The sequence below is a fragment of the Monodelphis domestica genome, chromosome 3, assembly GCF_027887165.1.
Source record: "Monodelphis domestica isolate mMonDom1 chromosome 3, mMonDom1.pri, whole genome shotgun sequence".
Classification (NCBI taxonomy): Eukaryota; Metazoa; Chordata; class Mammalia; order Didelphimorphia; family Didelphidae; genus Monodelphis; species Monodelphis domestica.
The window spans coordinates 444,374,996-444,399,770 of NC_077229.1; the positions used below are offsets into that span (position 1 = coordinate 444,374,996).

General features: G+C 41.5%; 1 protein-coding gene across 1 annotated transcript in view; it reads right to left on the reverse strand.

Moving 5' to 3' along the window:
* Window positions 1–4,800: 4,800 nt before the first annotated feature.
* GDNF (glial cell derived neurotrophic factor) overlaps window positions 4,801–24,775 on the reverse strand; it is a 38,889-nt gene continuing 18,914 nt past the window's right edge. Inside the window, exon 3 of the mRNA XM_001364807.5 lies at window positions 4,801–8,033. Coding sequence (XP_001364844.3) covers window positions 7,555–8,033 — 479 coding nt within the window. The 3' untranslated portion in view covers window positions 4,801–7,554. The remainder of the gene's footprint in view (window positions 8,034–24,775) is intronic.

Here is a 24,775-nt window from a genome sequence, read left to right on the forward strand (position 1 = left end):
GAAACTGTAGTAGTCCAGATAAAGAAAAATCACAGTAGCCATTTGGTCCAGTAATGGTGAACCTTTTAGAGATCGAGTGCCCAAATTACAACCCTCACAGCCCATGTGAACCCCCCACCTACCCCAGACAGGGGAGGGAGGAATCGTTCCCATTGGGCTGGTAGAGAGGGGGAGGTGAGCAGCTGACTCCAGCAGGGGTGCCATAGGTCTGTCAACATAGGTCTAGACTATTCCAATACTGTCAGGTAGAAACTGCCTTTAGGCAGATTGATCATAATGATTGGCAGAAGAGTTTCAAAAGTTATATTTTATGAAAAAAAAAAAAACCTCCCCTGCTCAAATCCATTCAATAGTCATTTATTTATCTCTTAAAGGCTTTTTGGCCTTGCTGTAAGGGTACAGACTTAAGTGCTTGACATTGGGGAGGGGTTTCCTGAAGCTGGGGTAAAAGGCTATAAAAAGATTAATTGTATACTAGGCACTTAAAGAGGGACGCCTCCTAGAAAGAGCTCTCACTCCTGAGGGATTGTGGGGAAGCAACCTTGTTTTCCTTCCTTCTTGTAACCCCAGTGAGGAGGGGAGGAGGGAAGGGAAGAGAAAAGGCATTTATTAAATACCTACTATGTGCCAGGCACCAGGCTCAGTCCTGTGCTTCTCAGATATTATCTCATTTGATCCTCACAACAACCCTGGGAGGCAGGTGATATTATCTCCCCCCCCCCCAATTTTACAGATGAGGAAACCAAGGCAAGCAGAGGTTGAATGATTTACCCAGCTAGTAAAGTCTCTGGGGTTAGATTTGAATTCAGGTCCTTCTGAGGTAGGAGCATAGCATCTAAAAGGGTTAAAAACTGCTCTCATCAGAAAGAAAAAAAAAGTTTCCTGAGTAACATAATCTTTTCCAAATGTTTCAGATCTCATCCCTGTTTGCCATCACTTAGCTCTGCTGAAGCCCAAGGTCTTTCTTACCTGTCTTCCCTTCTTGAGGCTTCCTGACTCCAGGACTGGCACTCACCAAGAGGGGATGAGACACTGCTTTGTAAAAGCCTTTTGGTGACTTCTTTTTCAGTTTTGCTTTTAATATTCATTGAAACATGACCTCCTCTCTTTTGAAATGCTCCGCTGGGAAGGTAAGGCTTGGAACAAGGGAGTTAAGAAATGGATTAGGAGCAGCTGAGTGGCTCAGTGGATAGAACCAGAACTATAGATTTGAGGTTCTGGGTTCAAATCTAGCCTCAGACACTTCCTAGCTGTGTTACCCTGGACAAGTCACATATCCCTCATTGCTTAGCCCTTATTGCTCTTCTGTCTTAGAACCAATACATAATATTAATTCTAAGATGGAAGACAGGTGTTTAAAAATATATTATGTGCCTCGGGGACCCCAATCCCTACCTGGAGCCTGGGATCTCGTCATTGCTTCTCTTTCCTTAGTGGCCCCCTGGCCTCCCCACCTCTCTTCCAGGAATGTGTCTCTTTAATCCCTCCCTTTGAATTTGCTTCTTAAATGACTGGTTCTCTATTACAATGGAAGCAGTAGGAAAATAAAGTGGTTTTTTTTAAGTCTACACTTGTGATTTTATTGGTATTTACGAACTGTATTGAACAGGAATTTCCAAAAAGGAAACTCCTTCCACAATAGAGATCTGTACCTGTTCCCCTAATTATGGTCCTAGAGAGTTGCTCCCAGTGCCTTGGGGAGGGGGGGCGGGGAATAACTAGTAGGGATATTTGAATTCACATCTTCCTGACTCCCAGTCCAGTGCTTTCTGCCTGGTGCCCAGGGTGTGTTGGCCAGGAAAGCATAACCAGGAGGTGCCAGCAGGGGCACAGACCCCAGATCTTCCTAACCAAAGCCAATTCTTTCTTCAGCACATCATACTTCCTCTTGAGGAAGGCCAAGCCACAGTAAATAGTGCTTTGTTTTGCTTTTCGGTCTTTGCTATCTTTTTAAACATCCATCCATCTTCCAGCATCTCTGTTTAGAAAAGGCAAGGATGGCTAGATAAAGTCTGGCTCTAGCTTCCTTCTATCTCACCCTTTGAAAAAGGCTCACCATCTCCTCTGCTTCTCTGTCAGTCCTAACTTGGGATTCTTGGGCTGGGGGCAGGTGGTTTGGAGTGGCAGGTAGTGGCGGGAGGTGGGGGGGTGGGGGTGGGGGGGAGAGACTATACAAAGCAAACCCCAGCTGGGCTCAGCCTCCCACAGAATGTGCCTTGAAAAGAATCCCAACAGTATGTTATTGAACTCTAACAAAAACACTGGATAAAAGACTTGGCCCTAATGGGGCCACAGTGAAAACGTTCAGCTATTGGGGAGCAGGTGAGAAATAAAATTATTTTGCTACTGCTCTTGACAACATCTCAGCCCCCCTAATTTTAGATGTGGTGCCTAGGGGGGCACGTCCCAACTTGCCTCACCCTACTAAAAGCCTTGTTCTTCAATGAGAATTGGGGGGAGAGGGCTCTAAAGAAAAGGCCACTCATTTTAGGAAAGGTTAGGGCAGCTAAAGCAAAATATCACACTGCCCAGAATACTTCTTGTTTAGTCTTTTCAGTAATGTCTGACTCTTTATTATCCTGTTTGGGGCTTTCTTGGCAGTGATACCAGAGTGGTTTGCCATTCTCTTCTCCAGCTCATTTGACAGATAGGGAAACTGAGACAAACAGCGTTAAATGACTTATCCAGAGTCACATAGCTAGTAAGTGTCTAAGGTTGGATTTGAACTCAGGAGGATGAGTCTTCTGGACTCTTGACCCAGCATACTATCTACTGCTCAAAATACAATTCATATGAAAACCCAAGTTAGGGAACAGGTTGTTGAGGGCAATAATAACTTCTCTCTTTTTGTTGTTGATACTTAAAAAAAAAAACACTATATATGTAAGAATGGCTCAATGAAGTTGCCTATGAATTAACAATGGATCACTGAGGTTGTGAATAATCTGTTGCTCTTCATTCACGTCTGACTCTTTGGGATCCCATTTGGGGTTTTCTTGGCAAAGATACTGGGATGGTTTGCCAGTTCCTTCTCCAGCTCATTTGACAGATGAGGAAACTGAGGCAGATAGGGTTAAATGACTTACCCAGGGTCACCCAGCTATATCAGAGGCTAGATTTGAACTCAGGAAGGTGAATCTACCAGATTCCAGGACTGGCACTATACAACCTAAATTAAAGTGCTTTATTAAATTATTTTAGGTGTTTGGGTTTCATAGTTTTAGATGGGGGAGGAAGGATGGAAGGGGGATGTAAACAGCAGAAAAAAATTCTTTTTTTCCCTTTAAAATTTCCTTTCATTACATGGGTCGAGGGGATATGGCTGGGGAGGTAGACTCTAAATGCAACACCAACAACATGGAAATGGGTTCTGATCAAGGACACAAGTAATACCCAATGAAGTAGGGAGTCGCTGCGGGAAGGGTGGGTGGGGCGGAGGGAGGGAAACAATGATTCTTGTAACCAAGGAGTAAGGTTCTAAATTGACTAAATAAATTAATTAAAAACAAAAAAAATTCCTTTTATATCCCATGGAGTAAGTAAATGAGATGGACTCCCCCCCCCCCCCCCCAGAGGGTATCATTAGAAGCAACGAAGATAATGAAAAGGAGGTTTGTATGTTGTATAATGTGAAAAAAATCATCTAGCCTGTACTAATTCAATTTAAAAAATCCTTCCTTTGTCTTGTAACAACTCAACAAAACAACTTTGTAACAGGACAGAAAGGCAAAGGCCAGGCAAGCAGAGTTGCCTGGGAAGTGCCTGAGACCACATTTGAACCCAATTCCTTCTGCCCCATCCATGGCACCTCCTAGTTGCCCCACTAGTTCCATTTCTTACCCAGCTAAGATTCATTGCGTGGGGAGGGGGGAAGATTAACTTACAGAATTTGAAAGTCTCCATTTGGTCCCGATTTCCTATTTTATGTAAAAATGATTGTAAAAAAGAAAGCCTAGCACTCTGTCCACTGCACCTAAAAGACCCAGATTAGAAACTAGAGGGGTCCTTAGAGATGGTTTGGTCTAACTCCCCCATTTTACAGAGGAGCAAACTGAGAATCAGGGAAGATGGTGGAGAGAGCTAATTTCCCCCAAAAGACTTGGGTTCAACTCTTGCCTCTGACACATATTAGTATTTTGACCTTGGGCAATACACTTGACCTTCTGGTGCTCTAGACAACTCTCTAAGCCTGTCATTTTCAGGGAACAGATTCTCCTCTTTGGGGTGTTCTCTAAACTAATGAAATCACAGGTCCAGCCCCAGCTCTAATGCTACTCCTTTCTAGCATGCTATTTGCCAAAGGAAGGAGTGATGTCATAGGTTCTCCCAAGAAAACTGTGTCAGAGATTTATCTATCCAAACAGGACTTGCTTTCCCCATTGTGGCCCTCCTGCACTGTGGAATTACTCTAGCATCATCCCTTTGGGGGGCACAGTAGCAGGAATCCAAGGGAGGATCAGAGAGCAGTAATTCCTGGTAGGGGAGATATTTAATTTTTTTAAGCCCTTACCTTCCATCTTGGAATCAATACTGTGTATTGGCTCCAAGGCAGAAGAGTGGTAAGGGCTAGGCAATGGGGGTCAAGTGACTTGTCCAGAGTCACACAACTGGGAAGTATCTGAGGCCAGATTTGAACCCAGGACCTCCTGTATCTAGGCCTGGCTCTCAATGAACTGAGCTACCCAGCTGCCCCTGGGCGAGCTATTTAAACATCTGTTGCATACTCAACTGAGGTGGGGGGAACATGGGGCAGAGCCCCCACAGAGGAGGCAGCACCATAAGGAAGTACAGAATACAGAGAACGATAGAAATGAGCTTTTATTTGTAAAAAGTTACAAAATGATATTGTACAAAAATAAAGTTTGTAGAGAACTTTGGTTGTATAACACAAATGACTGAGACATAGATCAGAGGTGAAATCAGAACTTCCAAAAGAAGTGCACTCCTATTTTAGATGGTAATACTACTACTAATAATAATTAGAATAATAATGATGAAAAATCACAAACTTTACCCTTTTGTATATCAGTTATATTGAGATCTGCAAAAGTTGAAACCTGCTTATGGTGTGGAGGGCACCCACAGAATCTGCCCGTAGCACCCCCTGAAATGTTGCAAGGGCTCCGATTCTAAGGCTGCAAGCTAATTTCGGCTGAAACTTTAAAAAAGAAATCAGCCGTTTACTCTGCACCCAGTTGATCATTTAGCAAGATGGGTGACTCTGGGGGTACACTTCTGAAACCTTACAGAGAATTAACAAACAGGTTTGTCTCCTCGAAGAGTTCCATGGCTTGGCTTTCCCATCCCGCTGGGAGGGATGGGTCCATCCTATCCTGGGCTTCCAATCTAGAGGTGCAGAAAGGGCCAAGCTCGGGTGGGGAGGAGGAGAATTCGGGGCTCACAAGGTTTATCGTTGGTAGCTCTTGGGCTGATTTGCAAAGGAGCATGGCTAATTAATTGGCAGCCAATTTGAATGCCCAACTCTCATCAAACCATTGTTATTAATAGCCACGTGTCTTTTCTTGATTAAAAAAATAAAACCTCTCTTCTGAAGAAATGAAAACAAGTATGAAAGCGACAACATAGGGGGCCCGACGCTGATTTTCTCTGGGAAAACACATCCTAATTAGCTTGTCAGAAAACCCACTTTAGGGACACTGGCAAAGATGGCCATCCCCATCCTTTCTTCCACTCCATCTCCCAGAATCTTAGAGGGAACTTTAATCCAGCCACATATGTGCTTTTTTCTGACTTCCTCAGTCGTGTTGTGTTACCCTAAAGGAATTTTACACAAAAGGAACAACTTATTGGTTGAGGTTGAGGTTCTTACTGGTCTGAGGTTGTAGTCAAAAAGCTTTTGGGGGGAAACAGGGCAATCTACTTTTGGGAAGGTGACCATTTGTCAGCACCTGGCTCCTAGCTCAGAATATTTCCTTCTTAAATCAGATGTTTGGTTTGGTGGAGAGATTGGAACGTCGTGTGAATGACTCTTGGTGGATCGTAGCAGAACTCTGGCTGTTACTGACCATGAACTGTTTACCTTTTAGTCGACATTAAAATCCAGGACTAACTACTAAAAGGTGTTATGCCTTTTATATATATATTTAGGCATATTGTAGATAAATATATGTAGAAGGAAAAAAAAAGCTTACGTACATGTAACACAGAGTGGAAATGATGGCATGTATGTTCTGAGTTGGAGCAACAGAGAATACAGCCAAGTGCCACTGGGCTCTGCTCACTGATTGCGGAAATCATCTGAGAAAGGGGGTGTGTGTGGAGGGGTCCCTCAGAAACATTGCTTCTCTGCTCGTTTTTAGGTAAATGGACAGCAAACAGGTAGACTTACAGAATTTAACCAGGAAGTTTTGTGGAAAAAGGTAAAGTAAGTGATTTTTTTTTTTGGCTACCCAAAAACTGTTAACATTTTTAAAAGCATGGACCCTTGTTCCCAATTTGATTCTTTTTCTTTCTTTCTTTGTATTTTGCAATCACGTTACACTTTGGCACCTTTGAAAAAGAAATTTTAATAAATAAGGGGAAAAAAGAAACTCATTAGTGAACTGTAATAAATAACAATAACTTAAATCTCAATAAATATCTTCTATATATTTCTGTATCTGAAATGGATGCATTGCATCAAGTAGTCTATCTGGCCACTGGCGACCAAGTATAAATGTAGTGATGATGTGATATCTGTCCAACTGAAAGAGACCTGTCCGTCTCTTTGGACACCATGGTGCATCTGGGCTTGTTTTCCCCCTCACTCTCCTAGAAATATATGCTGCTTAAAACCACAACTCCTTTCCTTTTCCAAGAGTATATATTTAAAAAAAATACTTTCAGGTTTTCTTTAGTCAGTGAAAACAGCCTGTTAGTTTCTGTCCAATTTCTTCCCACCCAACACACTATGTTCAAAATCATTGAACCATTAGATTCCTGTCCAAGTATACCTTAGGCTTCAATTGCAAAGTGAAAAGGCTGTCTCTAGTGTCTGTTTGTTTTGTATATATATATATTTTTTGAGGGGGGGGGAAGGGAGAAGGGAACATGGGAGGAGGGGATAAGTATGCCCTAACTGAGTGACAGAAAAAAAAATATAAAATTCCTGACTTTCAGTAATGACTCTTAATGCCACGCGAGTTTACACCAGCATCTTCTGACTGGTGTAACTAAACATGTGAAAACGAACCACAGGAGACTAAGTGATTGTGTCCTTTCGGCACATTCCGAGCTGATGCTAGGTGATAGTGGATTGTACCAAATGAAATGCCAGTGGCAACACCCATCCAGGAACACCAGCCCTGTGCTTGTGATGCCTTTAAGTTGCTTTCCTGTAGAAATGAGAGGGCCGTTCTCTCTCCTATCCAGCCATCTGTAGCTGGATCTCCCTCCACCAGGCTCCCATGACGGCTGACTTCTGCCTGTTTCTCCTCCTTCATCTTCATCCTTGGTCCTCATTCTCCATTCTGGGCAAACATTTCCTGGGAACCTTGGTCCCTTTCTTTGCACTGTAGCAGGAATGCAATACATAGCCGTCTCCCGGAAACAGAGTCAGATACATCCACACCTTTTAGCGGAATGTTTTCTCAGTATATGGTAAATCAAATTATCGTCTAAAAATGACAGGTCATCGTCAAAAGCGGTGGGCCGGCAACAGGCCTGCCCAACTTTGTCACTCATCAGCCTTTTCTTTTTGGTTAAGTTTTTTAATATTTTGTCATATGTGGTCTCAGCTGCATCACAAGATCCGCTGCAATATCGAAAAATCAGTTCTTCTTTGGTTTCATAACCCAAACCCAAGTCTGTCACGTTTAAATGTATAGCGGTCAAGACACAGCCCCGGTTTCTGCCCCTCTGTCCCCTCTGCCTCTTCCTATCGGCGTTGGTTGCTCCAGCTTGTCTGTTCCTCTCCCGCCGAGGAAATAATTCCGCTTGTTTGTCCGGTGGTGACCTTTTCAGTCTTTTGATTGTGTTGTGAATAAAATCCACAACATCATCCAACTGGTCAGGATAATATTCTGGCATATTTGCTGTTTTAAAAAAGAAAAGACATGGAGTCATGCTCAGGAAGCAATAAATAATCACTACCTGCCTTGGAACTGACCTCAAAAGAACTCCCTTTCCCAAGAAGTCTGCCCCCCCCCCAAAAAAAGAAGACTCTCCACCTGTAAGCCTGTGAAGCTGATGGAAGACTCATTGGAGAACTTAGCTGTAAAGTTTGTTCACACCCTTAAATGGGAGGTAAATTTCACTAAATGAAACTGCTGGAGAGCCAGGAATAAATGTCCTGAAATGATGGCTAACTGCTTCCCTGTGGAGAACTAGACCATCAGTAGCTTAGGTTGTTTTCTGCTAGTGTGAGAGTCACCATGTGCAAAAGGGTGAAAGAGGACGTTAGTCTCTGAAGACTCATTTTCCTGGTAGGTGTGTGGTGGAGGCGTTGGGGCAAGCCATGCTCATGATGGCCAACTCTACTGAAGGTTTGCTTTAGGCTGGTGCACTTGTGTGACTGAAAAAGCCAAGATCGAATGCCTCAGAAAAGATGTTTTGGCAGAATATTCCTAAGCACAACTAAGGTTTTTGTTTTTATTTTTGTAGCAGATCTCCAATGTCATAAGCAGAGAGAATTCCAAGGGAGGAAATCCCCTCTGCCAACATAAAATGGCGCCCTCATGACAACTTCTAGTCAGAAGGAGATGCATGGGGCACAGAGAAGTTAGCATGGGTCAGAGGTGGGTGCCTGAACATCCTCTTTCTACCTTGTACGGTAGTTCCCTGTTCATTATTCCACCAGAGAAGCCCTTACCTAAAAAGGCGGAAGGAAAAAGCCAGAGAGGGGGAAATAAGCTGAGGTCTCCAGCATACAAGCAGATAGAGGTAGAACCAGATGACATTATGCATGCAAGCAGCAATAAAATAGAGAAATCCTTAGGTGATTTGGTAGGTAGGTGCAGAAGAACTGGGGTGGTATTTTGCTTCTCCTCAGTTTCCGGGTGACTAATGGATACAGCCAAGGACCGAGAGCCAGGGATTCTGGCTTCTGTTTATAGCAGTCTCGCTGACTTCCTGTGCAACCCGAGGTGAGTAACGTAGCTCTCAGCCCTGGCTTCTCCAGCTACACAACCAGAACACAGGCAGACTACCGAGTGGTCTTACATGAAATGAGGAAATGATCTCTTGAAGAGACTTTAGGAAGGTCTACTATTAAAATCTATAATTTAAAATAATTAATTATTTAAAAATAATTTAAAACATTACTTGCTCTAAGCAGACATAGATAAGCTAGAGAACATCAAAAGGGGGGGGGGCAGACAGGATGGTGAATGGGACCAAGGATTAATAAAGGGGAATTAATAATAATAATAATATATAATGCATACTATGTGCCTGGCAGTGTGCTATAAGAGTGCTTTACAGTTATCTCATTTGATCCTCGTAACAACCCTGTGGGAGGTGGATGCTGTAGATTTTCATTTCCAGTTGAGGAAACTGAGACAAAAAAGGTTAAATGATTTGCAAGTATTTGAGGTCAAATTTGAATTCAGGGGCAGTTGAATGGTCGGTACAATGGATAAAGTGTTGGGCCTGGAGTCAGGGAGACCCATATTCCTGAGCTCAAGCCCACTCTCAGACACTTGCTAACTGCATGACTCTGGGCAAGTCACTTAACCATGCTGGCCTCAGTTTCTTCATCTGTCAAATGAGCTGTTTTGCTTTGCTAGTATCTTTTTGCTAGTATATCTATCAAAAACAAACAAACAAACCCAAATAGGGTCACAAAGACTCAGACACGATTAAGCAACAAACTTCCCGGATCCAGGTCTGGAGCTCTATCCGCTGTGCCTCCTAACTCCCCTGATATAGGTGTCTGTCCTGGAGAAGATTCAGGGAGAAACCTTAGAGCTTATCTTCAGGTAACTGAAAGGCTGCTGTATGAAAGAGGGATTAAATGTTCCCCTTGACCCAACAGGGCACAAAGAGCATCAAGGAGAGGAAGATGCTGAAACATAGATTTAAGCTTGGTGTAAGGACTAATTTCCTAATCCTTAGAGCTGTCCAAAGGTTAATCTGGATGACCAATGGCTGAAGATGTTGTAAAGGGGATTCCTATTCAGTTATGGGTTGGAGTAGATGAGCACTTCCAACCTTTAAGTTAAGAGTGACTTGAATTTTCCTTGAGTTGGCCAGATTGAACTAAGTAAAAGAAATACAAATAAGTCAAATACGTAAATGGACACATATAAAGTACTTTGAGATCTATGAAGTGCTTTACCAGCTTTATTCTCTTTGTTTCTGTGAGTTAGTATCACAGGTATTATCATTCCCATTTTACAGGTGAGGAAAGTTAGGTTCAGAGAGAATGACTGGCTTATTCTTGGTCATGAAGTTAATGTGTATTAGAGGGAGGATTTGAATTTGCTGATAATGGGCGCCATCATAGTTGTGGGTGAGGTCCTTTTTGGTTCTTTGGTTTTTCCTTTTATTGTAATGTTTGATTTGGGGCACTAGATGGTGCAATGGATAGATCCCTCCAGTATCTCAGCCAAGAAAACCTCATGGGGTCAGTCAACAACAATGATGTTCCAGTTTGCTCTTAGATTATATATTGTTATATGTAATATATGTAATTATATAATAATTATATATTGTTATATATTAGAACATTAAAGGGCCTGAATTAATCTCAGTCAATCAAAACTCTAATCAAGGTCATTGCTTCTTTGTGTGATGGATCTGTGGTGACTAGCAATAATTGTAAGCATATAATAGGATTCATTTCCACACAAACCATTATTACATATACTGACTTTTTTATTAGTATAAAGTGGTGGGATATGGTAGTTGATTTTGGTTTGTAAAATGGTGATGATAACTTCACAGGGTTGTGATAAAAGCTCTTTGTAAATTCTAACAAACTCTGCGTATTATGTAATAATAATAGTCATAATTTCCTTCCTTCCTTCCTTCCTTCCTTCCTTCCTTCCTTCCTTCCTTCCTTCCTTCCTTCCTTCCTTCCTTCCTTCCTTCCTTCCTTCTTTCCTTCCTTCCTTCCTTCCTTCCTTCCTTCCTTCCTTCCTTCCTTCCTTCCTTCCTTCCTTCCTTCCTTCCTTCCTTCCTTCCTTCCTTCCTTCCTTCCTTCCTTCCTTCCTTCCTTCCTTCCTTCTTTCTCCCCCTCTCTTTCTCTTTCCCTCCCTTTTCCCCTCTCCCTTTCTCTTTCTCCCCCCTTTCTATGTCCCTCTCTTTCTTTTCCCTTCTCCCCCCCTCTTTATTTGTTAACGTCTTAAACATTGGTTGTAGCATCCATTCTGAAATGGACAGGGGTTCGGGTCTTGAGCTTCTTTCTACACCAGAAGGCGGCACCCCCCTCCCCCCCCCCCCCCCCCCCCCCCCCCCCCGCTCCCAGGGTCCTTTGAGTCCTTGAAAGCTGGTGGGGATGGGGAGAGAAGGAACAAGGAACTGCTAGGACAGGAGGTCTTTAACAATTGCTGTGAAGTCTCGGGTTGGTTGGCATGGATCTAGTATTTACTGTTTTATGGATGCAATATTTATTGATTTAGCAGGCTCACCCAGTCTGTAATATAAAACAAAATCCTGCTAAGCTTCTCTAGTCTCCCGGGCACAGTATACAAAGGGCAGACATTGTGAGATCTCTCTAATATACCATGCTCATTTGGGTTCTGAAGATTAGCATTAGACTGAATCTACTAGGCTAGATTCTAGAAGAAAGCTTTAGTGCTTTTGCTTTATTTATTTATTTTTTTTAGGAGTGGAAAAATCCTATGGAAAAATCTTTCTTTTCATAGGATTTTAGACTTGGAAGAAGGGACCTCAGAAGCCATCTGGTCCCACTCCTTCATTTTGCAGATGAAGAATTACTTCCTTGAGTGACATGTGCTGAAGGTCACACATTTGATAAGTGGCAGCCCTGAGTCTTGAACCCAGAACTCATGTTTCCAAAATCAGTGCTATTCCTGAATATAGAAATACTGCTTATCCCTCCTCCCCCCAATCACCCCCCCCCCCACTTCAGTCTAGGCTTACATGTGGTATCTTCCTAGAGAAGGACCTCTCCTCCCTGTGGAAACTCAGATTCATTTCTTTAAAACAACAACAACAAAATCCCTTTTCTTTCTGTCTTAGTAGCAACTCTAAGACAGAAGGGTAAAGGCTATGCAAAAGGGGTTATTAAGTGACTTGCCCAGATTCACACAGCTAAGATATATCTGAGGTCAAATTTCAACCCAAGTCCTCTTGCCTGTAGACCTGGCTCTCTATCTACTGAGCCACCTTGGTGCCCTCCCTCCCCCATTGATGAATTCTTAACCATGCCTTCCCCATACCTTTTCTAGTCTATGAGTCATTCTTCTTAATAGAGTATTGGGTATTTCCCCTTTTCCCTTTTTCATTTGTCAGTGTTACATCATTTCCCCCTAGGCACACAGTGTGGTTCTACTTTGCGCATAGTCAGTCCTTTTCTTCTGATGGTCCTACTATTTTGTGGCAAGCCTCAGCTTCTTTTGGGCTTGGGGGTGCACATCTTTTGTTTTCTTGCTTTTTTCCTGCTTCTATATTTTCTAAATGTCCATTTACCTTTGGAGCTTATCAGCCGTGGCCTCTTTAGCTACCACTGCCATCTTATGTGACCAGATTGTTTAAATTTCCTTTTAAAGAGCCTCCTAAGTTAGATTCACTTTTAGGATCACTAATGATGAGATTATGCATATCACGTCACTGAACTTTCTGAAATAAACTTTCCCCAAATCAGTTCACATCCCCTAAAAAGGATTCTGGCTTTAGGCACTGGCTTTAAATTTTTGATGAGATCAAATTTCCAGTTTATTAAGCACTTTGTGATGCACAACTGGGAATGACAGAACGGAACAAATCAGCAGGGGAAACAATATTCCTTAGCCATTCCCCTGAACCCCCACCCTCACAATGAAAAGTTATTTCAAAGAGCTACATCCTGGGATAGGTCCCTTATCACCCCATGCCTGGATTCCTTTTTAGTTGCTCTCCTTCCTTCAAGTCTCTTCCAATTTCATTCCTCCATGTAGTTGCCAAAATGATCCTCCTATAGAGAGATCTGCCCATCGTCAGCCCCCTACTCAATAATTGCAGTGGCTCCCTATTACCTCCAGGACCAAATAGAAAATCTTGCTTGACCCTTCAGACCTTTCTAGACTTCAACTTTACTCCTATCTCTACTTAATAATCCAGGAAAACTGTGCTGCTTCCAACTCTGAACTCACCTTCCATTTGCACTGTATATGTTCTGTATAGACACAGCTGTTTGTACAATGTCTGTTCCATCAGACTGTGACTTCCTTGAAAGCAGGGAATGTATTTTAGATCTTCGTATCCCCTTTGCTTAGCGCCTTGCCTGGTCTAATGTTAGCACTTAATAAATGCTTCTTGGCTGTCTTTATTCTTGGGATTTACCACATGAAGAAGGGGGCAAAACAGGGCTTGCACCCACAGAGTAATCTACTTTTCATACTTGTTATTTTGGGTGTTTCTTTCTTACCAAATCCATTTCTAAATAGATCTGTTCCCTGCTCAGTTGTCCATCTTTTGTCACAACAAGGATTTTTAAAAAGAGAGAAAGAAAAAAGGAATTTGGTAAAATGAACATAGGAGAGCTAGGTAGCACAATGGATAGAGTACATGGCTTGGAGCCAGGAAAACTCTTCTTCCTGAGTTCAAATCTACCCCAGACACCTGCTGGGTGATCCTGAGCAAGTCACTTAACCCTGCTGGCTTCAGTTTTCTCATCTGTAAATTGAGTTAGAGAAGAAAATGGCAAACCACTCCAGTATCTTTGCCGAGAAAACTCCAAATAGGGTTACAGAGTCAGACATGACTAAAACAACTGAACAACAACAAAAATGAACTTCCATATCCACCAAGTCTAACAGTATTTGTGACATTCTACACCCAGGGCCACAATCTTGAGAAGATCAATATGGAATAGTGGGGCCAAGTAGATGTCACTATAAACCTCTTTAGAAGACTTTTTTGGCTCAGCCGCTTACACACTTTGATTTTTACAGAGCAAAACCTACTGTACCAGGTCGTGAAAGGACATAGATGAGGTATTTTCTGGGAAGACTTGTGCTCTGAAATATGTTTAATAATTAGCTACCAAAGAGGAAACAAATATAAGTGTTCCCTGCATAAAACAAAGCAACAGCTTCCTCATTTGTACAATGAGAGGGCTGGACCAGATGACCTCTGTCTAAGGTTTTGGCCAGACTTAAGTCCTGGGATCCTATGGAAACTTCATGGATAAAAATAGGAAACCAGAAAAAGGCTGGTGGGTAGTCTTTAATCACGTTTAAAGAAGGAGTCTCCACAAAAGAACTCACAAGCCATTCCCATAGTGAAGTGGTGTCTTGCAGGTCCAAGAGAAGTTTGCATTAACATGTGGAGGTACTTACAACGGATTCATGAGAAAGGAAGAAAACAGCATTTCTGAATTGTGATTGGCAGGGGTTGATTGAATTGTAAAAGTTCAAATGAAAACAGATTAGGAAACATCTGTGAACCTTAATGGGGGAAAATTAAGTCTGCCAAAGGTGGCAATATGAATCAGCTTTTATTCAGTCCCTAAAGCATGCGCAGAACTACACAAGGTATTCCAGGAACTTGCAGACTGTTTTATTTTAATTTTTGATTTGGAAGGATAATTCTGCTTAAAAATGTACTGAGAGACTCTAACAGGGCTGGTCTCCAAATGGTTCAAAATATCACCCAGTGATCTGAATATAACATGTGTAGGCTTTAATAATAACATCTCTGTAACTACGGTTCTGAAGTGACCCTTTGGCCCCCAGAACACCTGTTCGAAGAAGAGATATCAAAGTGGATGTCTGCAATGTGTGAATAATGGAGCCAACTATGGGTAAGATGGCTAGAAAACCTCTGCCTGATTTTTTGGATTTGGGTTTAGGGGCTTCATTCATTATTAGCAAATAAGAGTCAATTTCTCCTCTCTTCTCTCCCTTCTCTCCCTGACCTAGAATTTGCCAGCTAAAGACATCCGCCATATTTTTATCAGGGTTGAGATCCATTAATGTGAAGGTCCAAACCATTCCTAGGGCTATCTGTCATTCCGGTGGTCTGACAAGAAAATATCAATGTTGAATTAGATACATGTTCTTTACTCTCTAAGGAAAGACTTGAATGACACCAACCTCATTGATTTTTATTAATGTGGCCATTTAAAAGGATGTTGATCAAGTTCAAGATATGATTGCTCTTGTGAAACTTAGGGTTTATTGTATTCATTGCTGAAAAATGTAATCAATAGTTAGTCTGTATACTCAAGGATCTGCATGAATATTAACTCTGGAAAAGAGATAAAGAAAAAAGATTTATAAAAACCTCTTTTTTCCATTTTCACTCCTGAAAATATAAGGCCTGGAGCTGTGATCACTTCTGAACTCATTGAGGGAAGCCTTGAGGTATTGATGTTAGTTGAAGGGATAGGGAAGGGGTAGGGTTAATTAGTCACCCACTTCCACAGAGGTTTGTTAAATGAACTTAAAATATTTTTAAAATTTAACTTTTTTGTTGTTGTTGTTAAATGAACTTTTAAGACTACCACAATGAATTTTGCAGAGGGAATTTGGACTCAGAATTAGGCTTCTTTGGAGCAGAGATCTTTAAATTTTTTTTTAGTTTTTATATCTTTGGGGCCCAGGAAATGGTCTTGTCTAGACAGGTGTTTAAATCTTTTTTCTTGAGTTAAGTCTAGGAGAAAAACTCTGTAGGCTAAAATGAGAAGCCCAGAGATGTGCATTCTTCTAAGCCAGGGGTTCTTTACCTTTTCTGTGTCACAAACCCTTTGGGAAGTTTAGTGAAACCTTTGGACCCCTTCTCAGAATTGTGTTTTTTTAAATGCACAAAATAAACTACATTCAATTTCAGAGGAAATCAACTATATTAAAATACAGTAACCAAAATATGTCTTAAAAAACCCCAACCATGTTCAGAAACCATAGATTTAAGTACTCCTGGGCAGAAGGAAGGGAATTTAATTTAGATTCGTTCTTTAAAGTAACTAAGTTACTTAAGATAGCAAATGCTTTCTGTCCAGGTCCTGGCATGTCATCTAGACACAGAATGACGCTTATTGGTATTAAATAATGCCAATGGTTAGATGTTTGCAAACTTAAAAAAAAAGTCTAATTTTTTTTTAAAGGCCCAATACCTGCTCATTTCTCAAATCCACTAGGATAGAAGTCACTGGAAAATGTGGCCTTTGAGATGGAATGGAGGCTTATAAGCACCAAAATAATGCACTTCAAGCCATGATTCAGAGAGCATCCAAATATTTGGGCATTTTTCTATTTTCAAGTGTTTTCACTTTGATGCATTGATAATATAAACATAAAGTTACTTTAACAAATGAAACCTTTTGGCAGGAGAGGATTTGGGGGGCACTCTGCCCTTGACTGATGAGGGAAAAATGGAAACTCTTTCCCTCCATAACAAAGGCTTGAAGAGTGGATTCTTTTGTAAAGACAATGCTGTTTTACAGGAACAGCTTAAGGCTTCAGTGAACTTCCTGAAATGGTCGTGATAAAAAACCCATATATTTAAAATTAGAGTAGTCATTCTCAAGGGTTGAGATTGGGCCATATCTGCCAACTTCAGACAAAGCGAGTTCTTCAGATATTCATTTTCTCTTGAAAAAAGTGGAGCTTAGGTTTGGCCTGATATAAGAAGATTCTTCAAGGTCAAAGATATAATTTTCTCATTGTTTACTAGTCATAGCATCCATAACAATGAGGCTTTAGTCATTGGAGTTGCTTTATGTTCATATCCTGTCGCTCCATATTCTCCAAATTCTGACCCCATTAGTCATAAACTATTGTAATCTGATGGAGGGAAACCCTTAAAGTTGGAGACAAGACTCCTTCAATGGACTTCCTGAGAATGGAAGAGACACGTGACTGGTTTCTTCCCAGGGTTCAAGGCAAATAAGGAAGAGGATATAATGACTTGCCTTTGGATTTTCCATGAGTTAAACCTAGAACCACCTAAAATTCCATTACCCCAGTGCTAGGAACAGGCCAATGATTCTCCCCGTGGGTGCGGGAGAATTAGGGAAAAGGAGATTCCTCCCTTTTCCGGTCTATTTTCACCACTGTTTTGTTAATGTGCACTGCATACTTATGAGGCAGCTAAGTGGCACAGTGGATGAAGTTCTGGGTCTGGAGTCAGGATGACTTCTCTTTCTGGGTTTAAATCTGACCTTAGACACTCACTAGCTGTGGGACTCTGGGCAAATTACTTTACTCTGCCTCAATTTCTCCAACTGTCAAATAAGCTGGAGGAGGAAATGGCAAACTACTCCAGTATCTTTGCCAAGAAAATCCCAAATGTGGGGTTGTGAAGAATCAGACATGGCTACAATGACTGAAAGTGTCCTTATGAGGTAAGTAAGGGTAAGCATTTGGCTATCTTAGGCATATGCTGAAGCCTTAAGGTCTCACAGAGTTGGCTGCAGCCTATCCTGAAATATTCCCCATGTTTCCTCACTTGTGGTTGGTGTCCAACTTAATGTAGCCACACTCTTGCATTTCGAGTGAGGGCAAATTGGATATGGGGCCATTCCAATTTGGTCCATCTGATTCGCCTGCGGTTGCTTTCCTGGTGTATATAAGTGTGTAACATGGAGATTAGCATTTCCACGTTCTTCTTAAACAAAGCCAAGAGAGAGGAGAGCAGCAGCAAACTGGAAACACCAGATGTTTGGGCTCAGTCTGATTTAGCTGCTTTTAAAAAAAATAGACCCAACCTGCTTCCCTAGTAAAGTAAACAGCGCTCTTTAAACAGCATATACAAAGAAGGCAGGTATTGACTATGTATAGAAACGGACATGTAAGCCATCCGTGCAGTCATTAGTACTCTAAATCTCTGTTCACATGCCTGGAAGGCAATTCCCTAGCTGAGAAGCCCCAACTAATGACACTCTTTTGCACAGTTCTTTCTTCTTCAAAATATTTACTAGGGATAAATAATGCTTGTCTTCCCATTCACAATTATTTCATTCCAAAACTCGTATTCAATCCAAAAATTGCATCCCATTAAAGGTGCATCCCAGGTACTCTATGCATGAATGCTGTTTTCTTCATTAGAATGGAAGTTCCTTAAGGACAGGGAATATTATTTTTGTCTTTGTAGTCCTAGCACCTAGCAGAGTGCCTTGCATGGAGCAGGGGCTTAATAAATGTCTGCAGAATTGAATTAGGCAAAAGTTATACATTAGGTGGGTTTATGCAAAAGATAAATAAGTGGACTCTCTCCCTTATAAAATTCACTATTTGAGTCTTCCAAATAGCAAAAGTCCACCATGCACTTAAAACTGGTATGTTTTATATGAATATAATGGATATCCGACCTTTTGGGACCCATGCCTTGATACTTATGCAGGTGTGTTAGATTTAATTACATGAATTTGTTGGCAGAATTCCAGGCAGAAAATGATAACGCCCACTCTCTATCTACCATCTTCCTGGATAACTTCGAAAAAACCTTCTGGTAGGAAAAATAGATAAAAATAACCAAAGCAGAAGCAATGGTGTGTTCGTAAAATTTTAACAACTGACTCTCTAAAACAAAAACAAATAACAACAACAATAAAAAGAATTTACCAGGATACCTTTGAATTTAAACTGTATAACTGGCATTTTCTTCCTCAGTTTCTTTAAATCTACAAATCAATAAAACAATAAACCAATCCCTGATTTTTAGTATTTGCTGATGTCTGAGGTGAAAATTTAGTAATGTGCTCTTGTGTGCCATTGATGTTTGAACTATCTGGAGCACTCCTCTGAATGGGTCAATGAAATATCATTAAAAGAAAAAAAGCCTCTCTGTTTCTAAGGGAAAAGAGGAAAATGATGCAGACTCAGAGGACCTAGGTTAAAATCTCATCTCTGATGCTTGCTCTCTGTGTGACCTTGGGAAAGTCACTTAATCTCTTTGAGTCTTAGTTTTCTCATCCTCAAAATTATGGAGTTGGACAAGAGGGTTTCTGAGGTTCCATCTCACTTCTGAGCTACAAAGTCCCTGCAGGACTTTCTTAACCCTGTGCTCTCATTTTCCAGTGCCTCTGAACATAGCTTTTCCAGTTCCATATAGAGTAACTGTGATACACTTCCAGGGATATCTGGAGGCCTTGCTAGGAGCTGAAATGCCTCAAAGACTGGCTGGAATCTCAGGACAAAGCTATGGGGTAGAATGTAGTGATGCCCAGTTTTATATTGGTGGGTTTTATAGTTTCTCTCAGTAGGAGAGAGACTGCCACCTGCTGCTTCTCCCATGGTAGGCCCTAGAATCAGTTGCTATAGCTACTCTGTGCAGGCAACAAGTGTCTTTAAACTTTTATGTAGTGACTTCTTTGGCTACTCTTTTGAAATGAATACAACACATCTTCATCATTCTAAGCCATCTTTTTTTGAATGCCTTTACTGAAACGAGAGGCAGCATTGCATAGTGAGAAATATAAGCCATGTGAGATGAATTCTCATCCTAGTTCTACTTGGGCAGGCTACTTATCCAACCTGAGCCTCAGTTTCCCCAACTGTAAAATGAGGGATTTGGATCAGATGCTCTTTAACACAGTTTGAACAATCTATGACTCGTTAGTTTTCTCTTTAAAAAATTACAAATGTAAAACTTCCCTTTTTCTAAAAATGTTGAATTATTTTTCCTTGTTCTCCTGCTTTAAGAATTTCATGATGTATTCAGCTGGCTGTTGGATGTGAAACCATGGCTAGGAATCACCAACTGTGGTCAACATGGGGATTAAACTGTAATCTGAATAAAATGAATTATGCCTTGCCATTGTTTGACTTCCAGGAATTTCTCAAACTCTCAGCATTCTGAAGAGGACAGCACATACTCCAGCTCACAGAATTACCCATCCTGAACTAGAAGGGATCTTAGGAAACATTTAATCTGAACTCTCTTCCCCCCAATTTTTAGGTGGGGGGAAAGAGAATGAACATTTATCAATCAATCATTTACTATATACTGAGTGCTGTGCTAAGTGATTTATAAATATTATCTCATTTGATCTTCACAATAACACTGTCAATGTTATTGTGGTCCCCATTTTACAGTTGAGGAAACTGAGGCAGATGCTAAGTGACTTGCCCAGGTTAACACAGGGCTGAATTTGAACTCGGGGATTTCTGACTCTAGGTTCATAATTCTATCCACTGGGTCATCCTGCTGCCTTTTCCTCATTTTACAGAGGAGGAAACTGAGACTCAGAGAGCCTAACTGATTTCTCTAAGATTACACAGGTATTTAGGTTATATAGGTACCAAACATCAGAATAAGCATATCCAAGTCTTTTGACTCCTGGACACTGGCCTTCCCTCTATATTAGCCTTCTTTGGCTTAATCAATGACTTCACTATGGTAGTGTTCCCTCTCTCAGAAAGAATTCTGGGAACTTTTTGGGTTTGCTACCATTTCAAAATTTTAATTTTGTTTGCCAACTTAATTGACTTAACTTTTAAAGATCTATATGATGGCAGCCAACAATGTATTTTGGTGAACCAAAGAGGAACCCTGCCAGAGAAAAACAGTGCTAGAGATTTTTCATTTAACACTTAACTAGAGACTCCTGGTGCTAGGAGGATCTGATGTTAACTGAGAGGCTCAGGAACGAATACATCTTCCTGTGGACTGCTATTAGTTGCTACAATTTACTAATTTATTGTGACCATTTAGAAAGCTACCAGCACTCTTTCTACATGACCAGTGGTTTGTTGACAATGAGGCATGACATTGGTTTATTTGAAAAGTATTTGCTTTGTAAAAACATCAGTGTTTTGTTGGTTTAAAAGCATTTCTGGATTCTCTCAAGTGCAGAGAACAAAAGCAGCTAGAATGCAAATAATCTAACAGTATAGTAATATGGCCTTGGAAAAAGTCTTCAGAAGTCACTGAAATGGCATTTATTTGATTTACATTAGTCCCACCCCACTTTCGCTAACACCAGCTCAGCCTCTAGGCCATAGTCATACATCTTCCTGCTCTTTTTCTATAACCAAGCTAAGAGGAAGCAAGTATCTCCTTAAAAAGTGAAACAAAAAACCCAAAATCTAAATTTCCAAGTTGGAAGAGCCCTTAGAGTCTACCCAGTTCAAGATGTATCCAAACATAAATTCCATCTACAAACAACATCCTGAACAGGTGATATAGTAGATAGAGTACCAGAATTGGAGTCAGCAATTCTAATCTGCCTGAGTTCAAATTTTGCCTCAGACACTTACTAGCTGTGTGACTCTGAGCCAGTCACTTAACCCTGTTTGCCTCAGTTTCCTCATCTGTAAAATGAGCTGGAGAAGGAAAAGCAAACCATGTCAGTGGCTTTGCCAAGAAAACCCCTAATGGGATCATGAAGAGTCAGACATGACTGAAAATGACTGAACAACAACAGGTTGCCATCCATTTGGTTTGATGACTTCTAGTTAAGAAGACACATGACTTTCCTTCCTGAAGTAGCTCTGATCTGCTTTTGGATAGTGTGGATGACTAGAACATTTTTTTTCTTATATTGAGACCAAATCTGCCTTTCTGATCTCCTGGAATGCTTCCCCGGAAGCATAGGTCACCACAAACCCCCAAACTGGGGGGAGTGAAGTTGCATTAATTCATAGGAGCTAAGGTCTGGTTGTAATTTGGCCTGCTCTGATTTCTGAATTTGCCACCAATTCTTCATTTCCTAGCTTCCCTAATAACAATGCAGGAGCAAGGCAGCAGGGTTCCTCTGGGCAAATGATCCTTGTTTTCCTGTTTAAAAATGAGCACAACAAGCAACAGGGTGTGTACCTGTTGGCCTCTGTCTATCGCTCTGTCTATCTTCATCAACATTAGCATCTATATTGGCATCGTTATCATCATTATTATTAACCTGTCTATACCTGGTGTATTCTAATAGGACCTGAGTCTAAGGTTTTCAACACATTCAAGTATATAATAAACACCTAACATTAATAAGTGTACATATGGGGGGAGCAGCAGGGTGACTCAGTGGGCTGAGAGCCAGACCTAGAGACGGGAGGTCCTGGGTTCAGAGCTGGCCTCAGACACTTCCCAGCTGTGTGACCCTGGGCAAGTCACTTAACCCCCATTGTCTAGCCCTTATCGCTCTTCTGCCTTGGAACCAATATACAATATTGATTCAAAGATGGAAAGTAACAGTTTTTTTAAAATAAGCATACACACTATGAACTGCCCTTGTAAAATATGGTGCTTTGGAAGGAAGAAAAAGTTTCACTGGAAAGTTTATAGAATGATCTTGCAAAGAATTAACCCCCTGAGGTTTTATTTAAATCAACTGAGCAGAGTGGAGAACATGGCAAAGCCTTGTATGCCACAGCTGAGCTCCTCCTTACACTCTGACCATTTATTTCCCTTTCCTCCCTCCCTGACCCTTCCAAGGCTTTTTCCAGCTTACTCCAGACCTAGTGAGTGGCTGAATTAGACAGAAGGGAAAGGGGGTCCTCGAGGGGCTGAGCAAACCAGGAAGGTAGAAGGACAAAGAGAGGGAGGATCAGAGGTTTGGAAGGGGATATGTGGAAATGCCCTTCATAATGGGCACAGTTTGATGGGCATATCCTTGTCTGAGGAGGGAACTTTTGGAAAGTGAGCCCAGGAGTCTCTGGGTAATCAGATCATAAGTTACATCCAAACCTTGCCATCGACATGACAGAAGTTAAATACACCCACCAAAGAGCCTCAGAAGCCTCTGCGTTCTAATGTTACAGCAAATTGCACAACCTCTCTGCCTCGGTTTTCTTTTTTTAAAATTGGAAGAATTGTCTCATTGGTATTTTCACCATCCTGGCTCCTTCCCTAGGCTTTAAATTTGTAAGCTGTGAGGAGCACGTCTCAGTATTATGTAAGTGCAAAATTCTCACAGTCAGGATTTAAGGAATGATGTTTCGTCTTCTGCACACTGGTGGTTCAGGGACCTAATAATCCCTCAAACAATTCTTTTTTGGCTAGGGGAGAAATATTTTGGAAAAAAGTCTCTTTATTGCCGTAGACAAAGTAGGATTGCCCCAGTATCTCTCACTGATATTCTTGTCCTTCCTTGCCCTTTACCATTATCCTAGCTTAATGACCTTGTTACTTTCAAACTGGAACACTATATCTCTCTTGCCTCTAGTCTCTCTTCTTTACAAATTATGCCTTGGAAAGCGGTAAAGGCTAGGCAACTGGGAGTAAGTGACTTGCCCAGGGTCACACAGCTAGGAAGGGTTTGAGGCCACATTTGAACCCAGGACCTCCTAAATCCAGGCCTGGTGCTCTGTCCACTGAGCTCCCTAGCTGCCCCTACACCTAGCCCTTTCTCCTGATGTTCAGCCCCTCTACATTGCCTAGAAGACATAATATAAACTTCTTAAGGCTAGCCTTTAATGCCATCCATAAACTGACTCCAACTTATCTAATAAACCTCCAATGAACCTCCTAATAGTCTCCTTCCACACCTTTGTCTTACCGGACTACAAGGTCCATGTGGGAAAGAGCCACCTCATACCCAAACTTTGCACCAGCTCCATTCCTTAGCATGGTAGTCTGGATGTAACAGACACTTGAAATATATGGTGGTTAAATGAGTGAATAAACAAAGGAACAAATCGTGGGATTCTCCTCTATCGATCACTTTGCCAGACAGTGTTTACCCCTGAACCGTTAAAGCACCCCCTTTCACGAGCCCTTCATTGTGAGGATGCTCAATGATGCAAATATCACCTCATGATGTAGGGAGGATGTCAAACCATTTGCCATTGTTCTCCCTCCTCAGATCTCTGCTAGAAAGTGAAGAGTTGAGGCGAGGGATTGGATTATCTTTTTAGAATGGTCCATGTCTACTCTACATTAATTAAATTAAGAGTGGGTTTCTATCGGAAATGAATTGATGCCATTTATCCCACAACGTAAAGCTAACTTCTTTATTTTTTGTAACCCTTACCTTTTGTTTGAGAAGCAATACTGGGTATTGGTTCCAAGGCAGAAGAGCGGTAAGGGCTAGGTAATGGGGGTTAAGTGATTTACTCGGGATCTGAGACCAGATTTGAACCCAGGACCTCCAAACTCTGGGCTTGGCACTCAAGCCACTGAGTCACCTGCCCACATGACTAACTTCTAAATCTTCTTTTCTCTTCTGATCACAGATGAAGTTTTGCCTTCTCCATTAGCCTCTCTTCTGACTACTCTATCCTACACTGACCTCTCTTTCCCTTCACTGGCCTCCTATAGTACTTGGTGTCTGTACCAAATGGACTGAAAGCTCAGCATTTACCTTCTCCTCATGAAACAGCACGCTCTCCCAGGGCAAAGACTATTTCTTTAGAACCCTGGCACTGTGCTAGGTGTGCTAGGTGATAGGTTTAGAGCTGGAAGAAATCTTAGCAGTAATTCAGGCCAACTTTCTCATTTCACAGGTGAGAATACGCCTTAGGGAGGTTAAGTCACCTGCCAAAGGCCCCTAAGGAGGGGTAGATAGGTAGCACAATGGCTAGAGCACCAGACATGGATTTGAAAGGAGGTAGCTGAGTGACCCTAGGCAAGTCACTGAAACCCATTTGCCTAGCTCTTGTCCTGCTGTCCTAGAGCTGTCACTAGTATAAAAAATAAACATTTAAGAAAAAATAAAGGTTACAAAGGGAATGAAGGGGTGGAACCTGGATTTGAACATATATCCTTGGACTCTGAATCTTTTCATCAAAGCAAG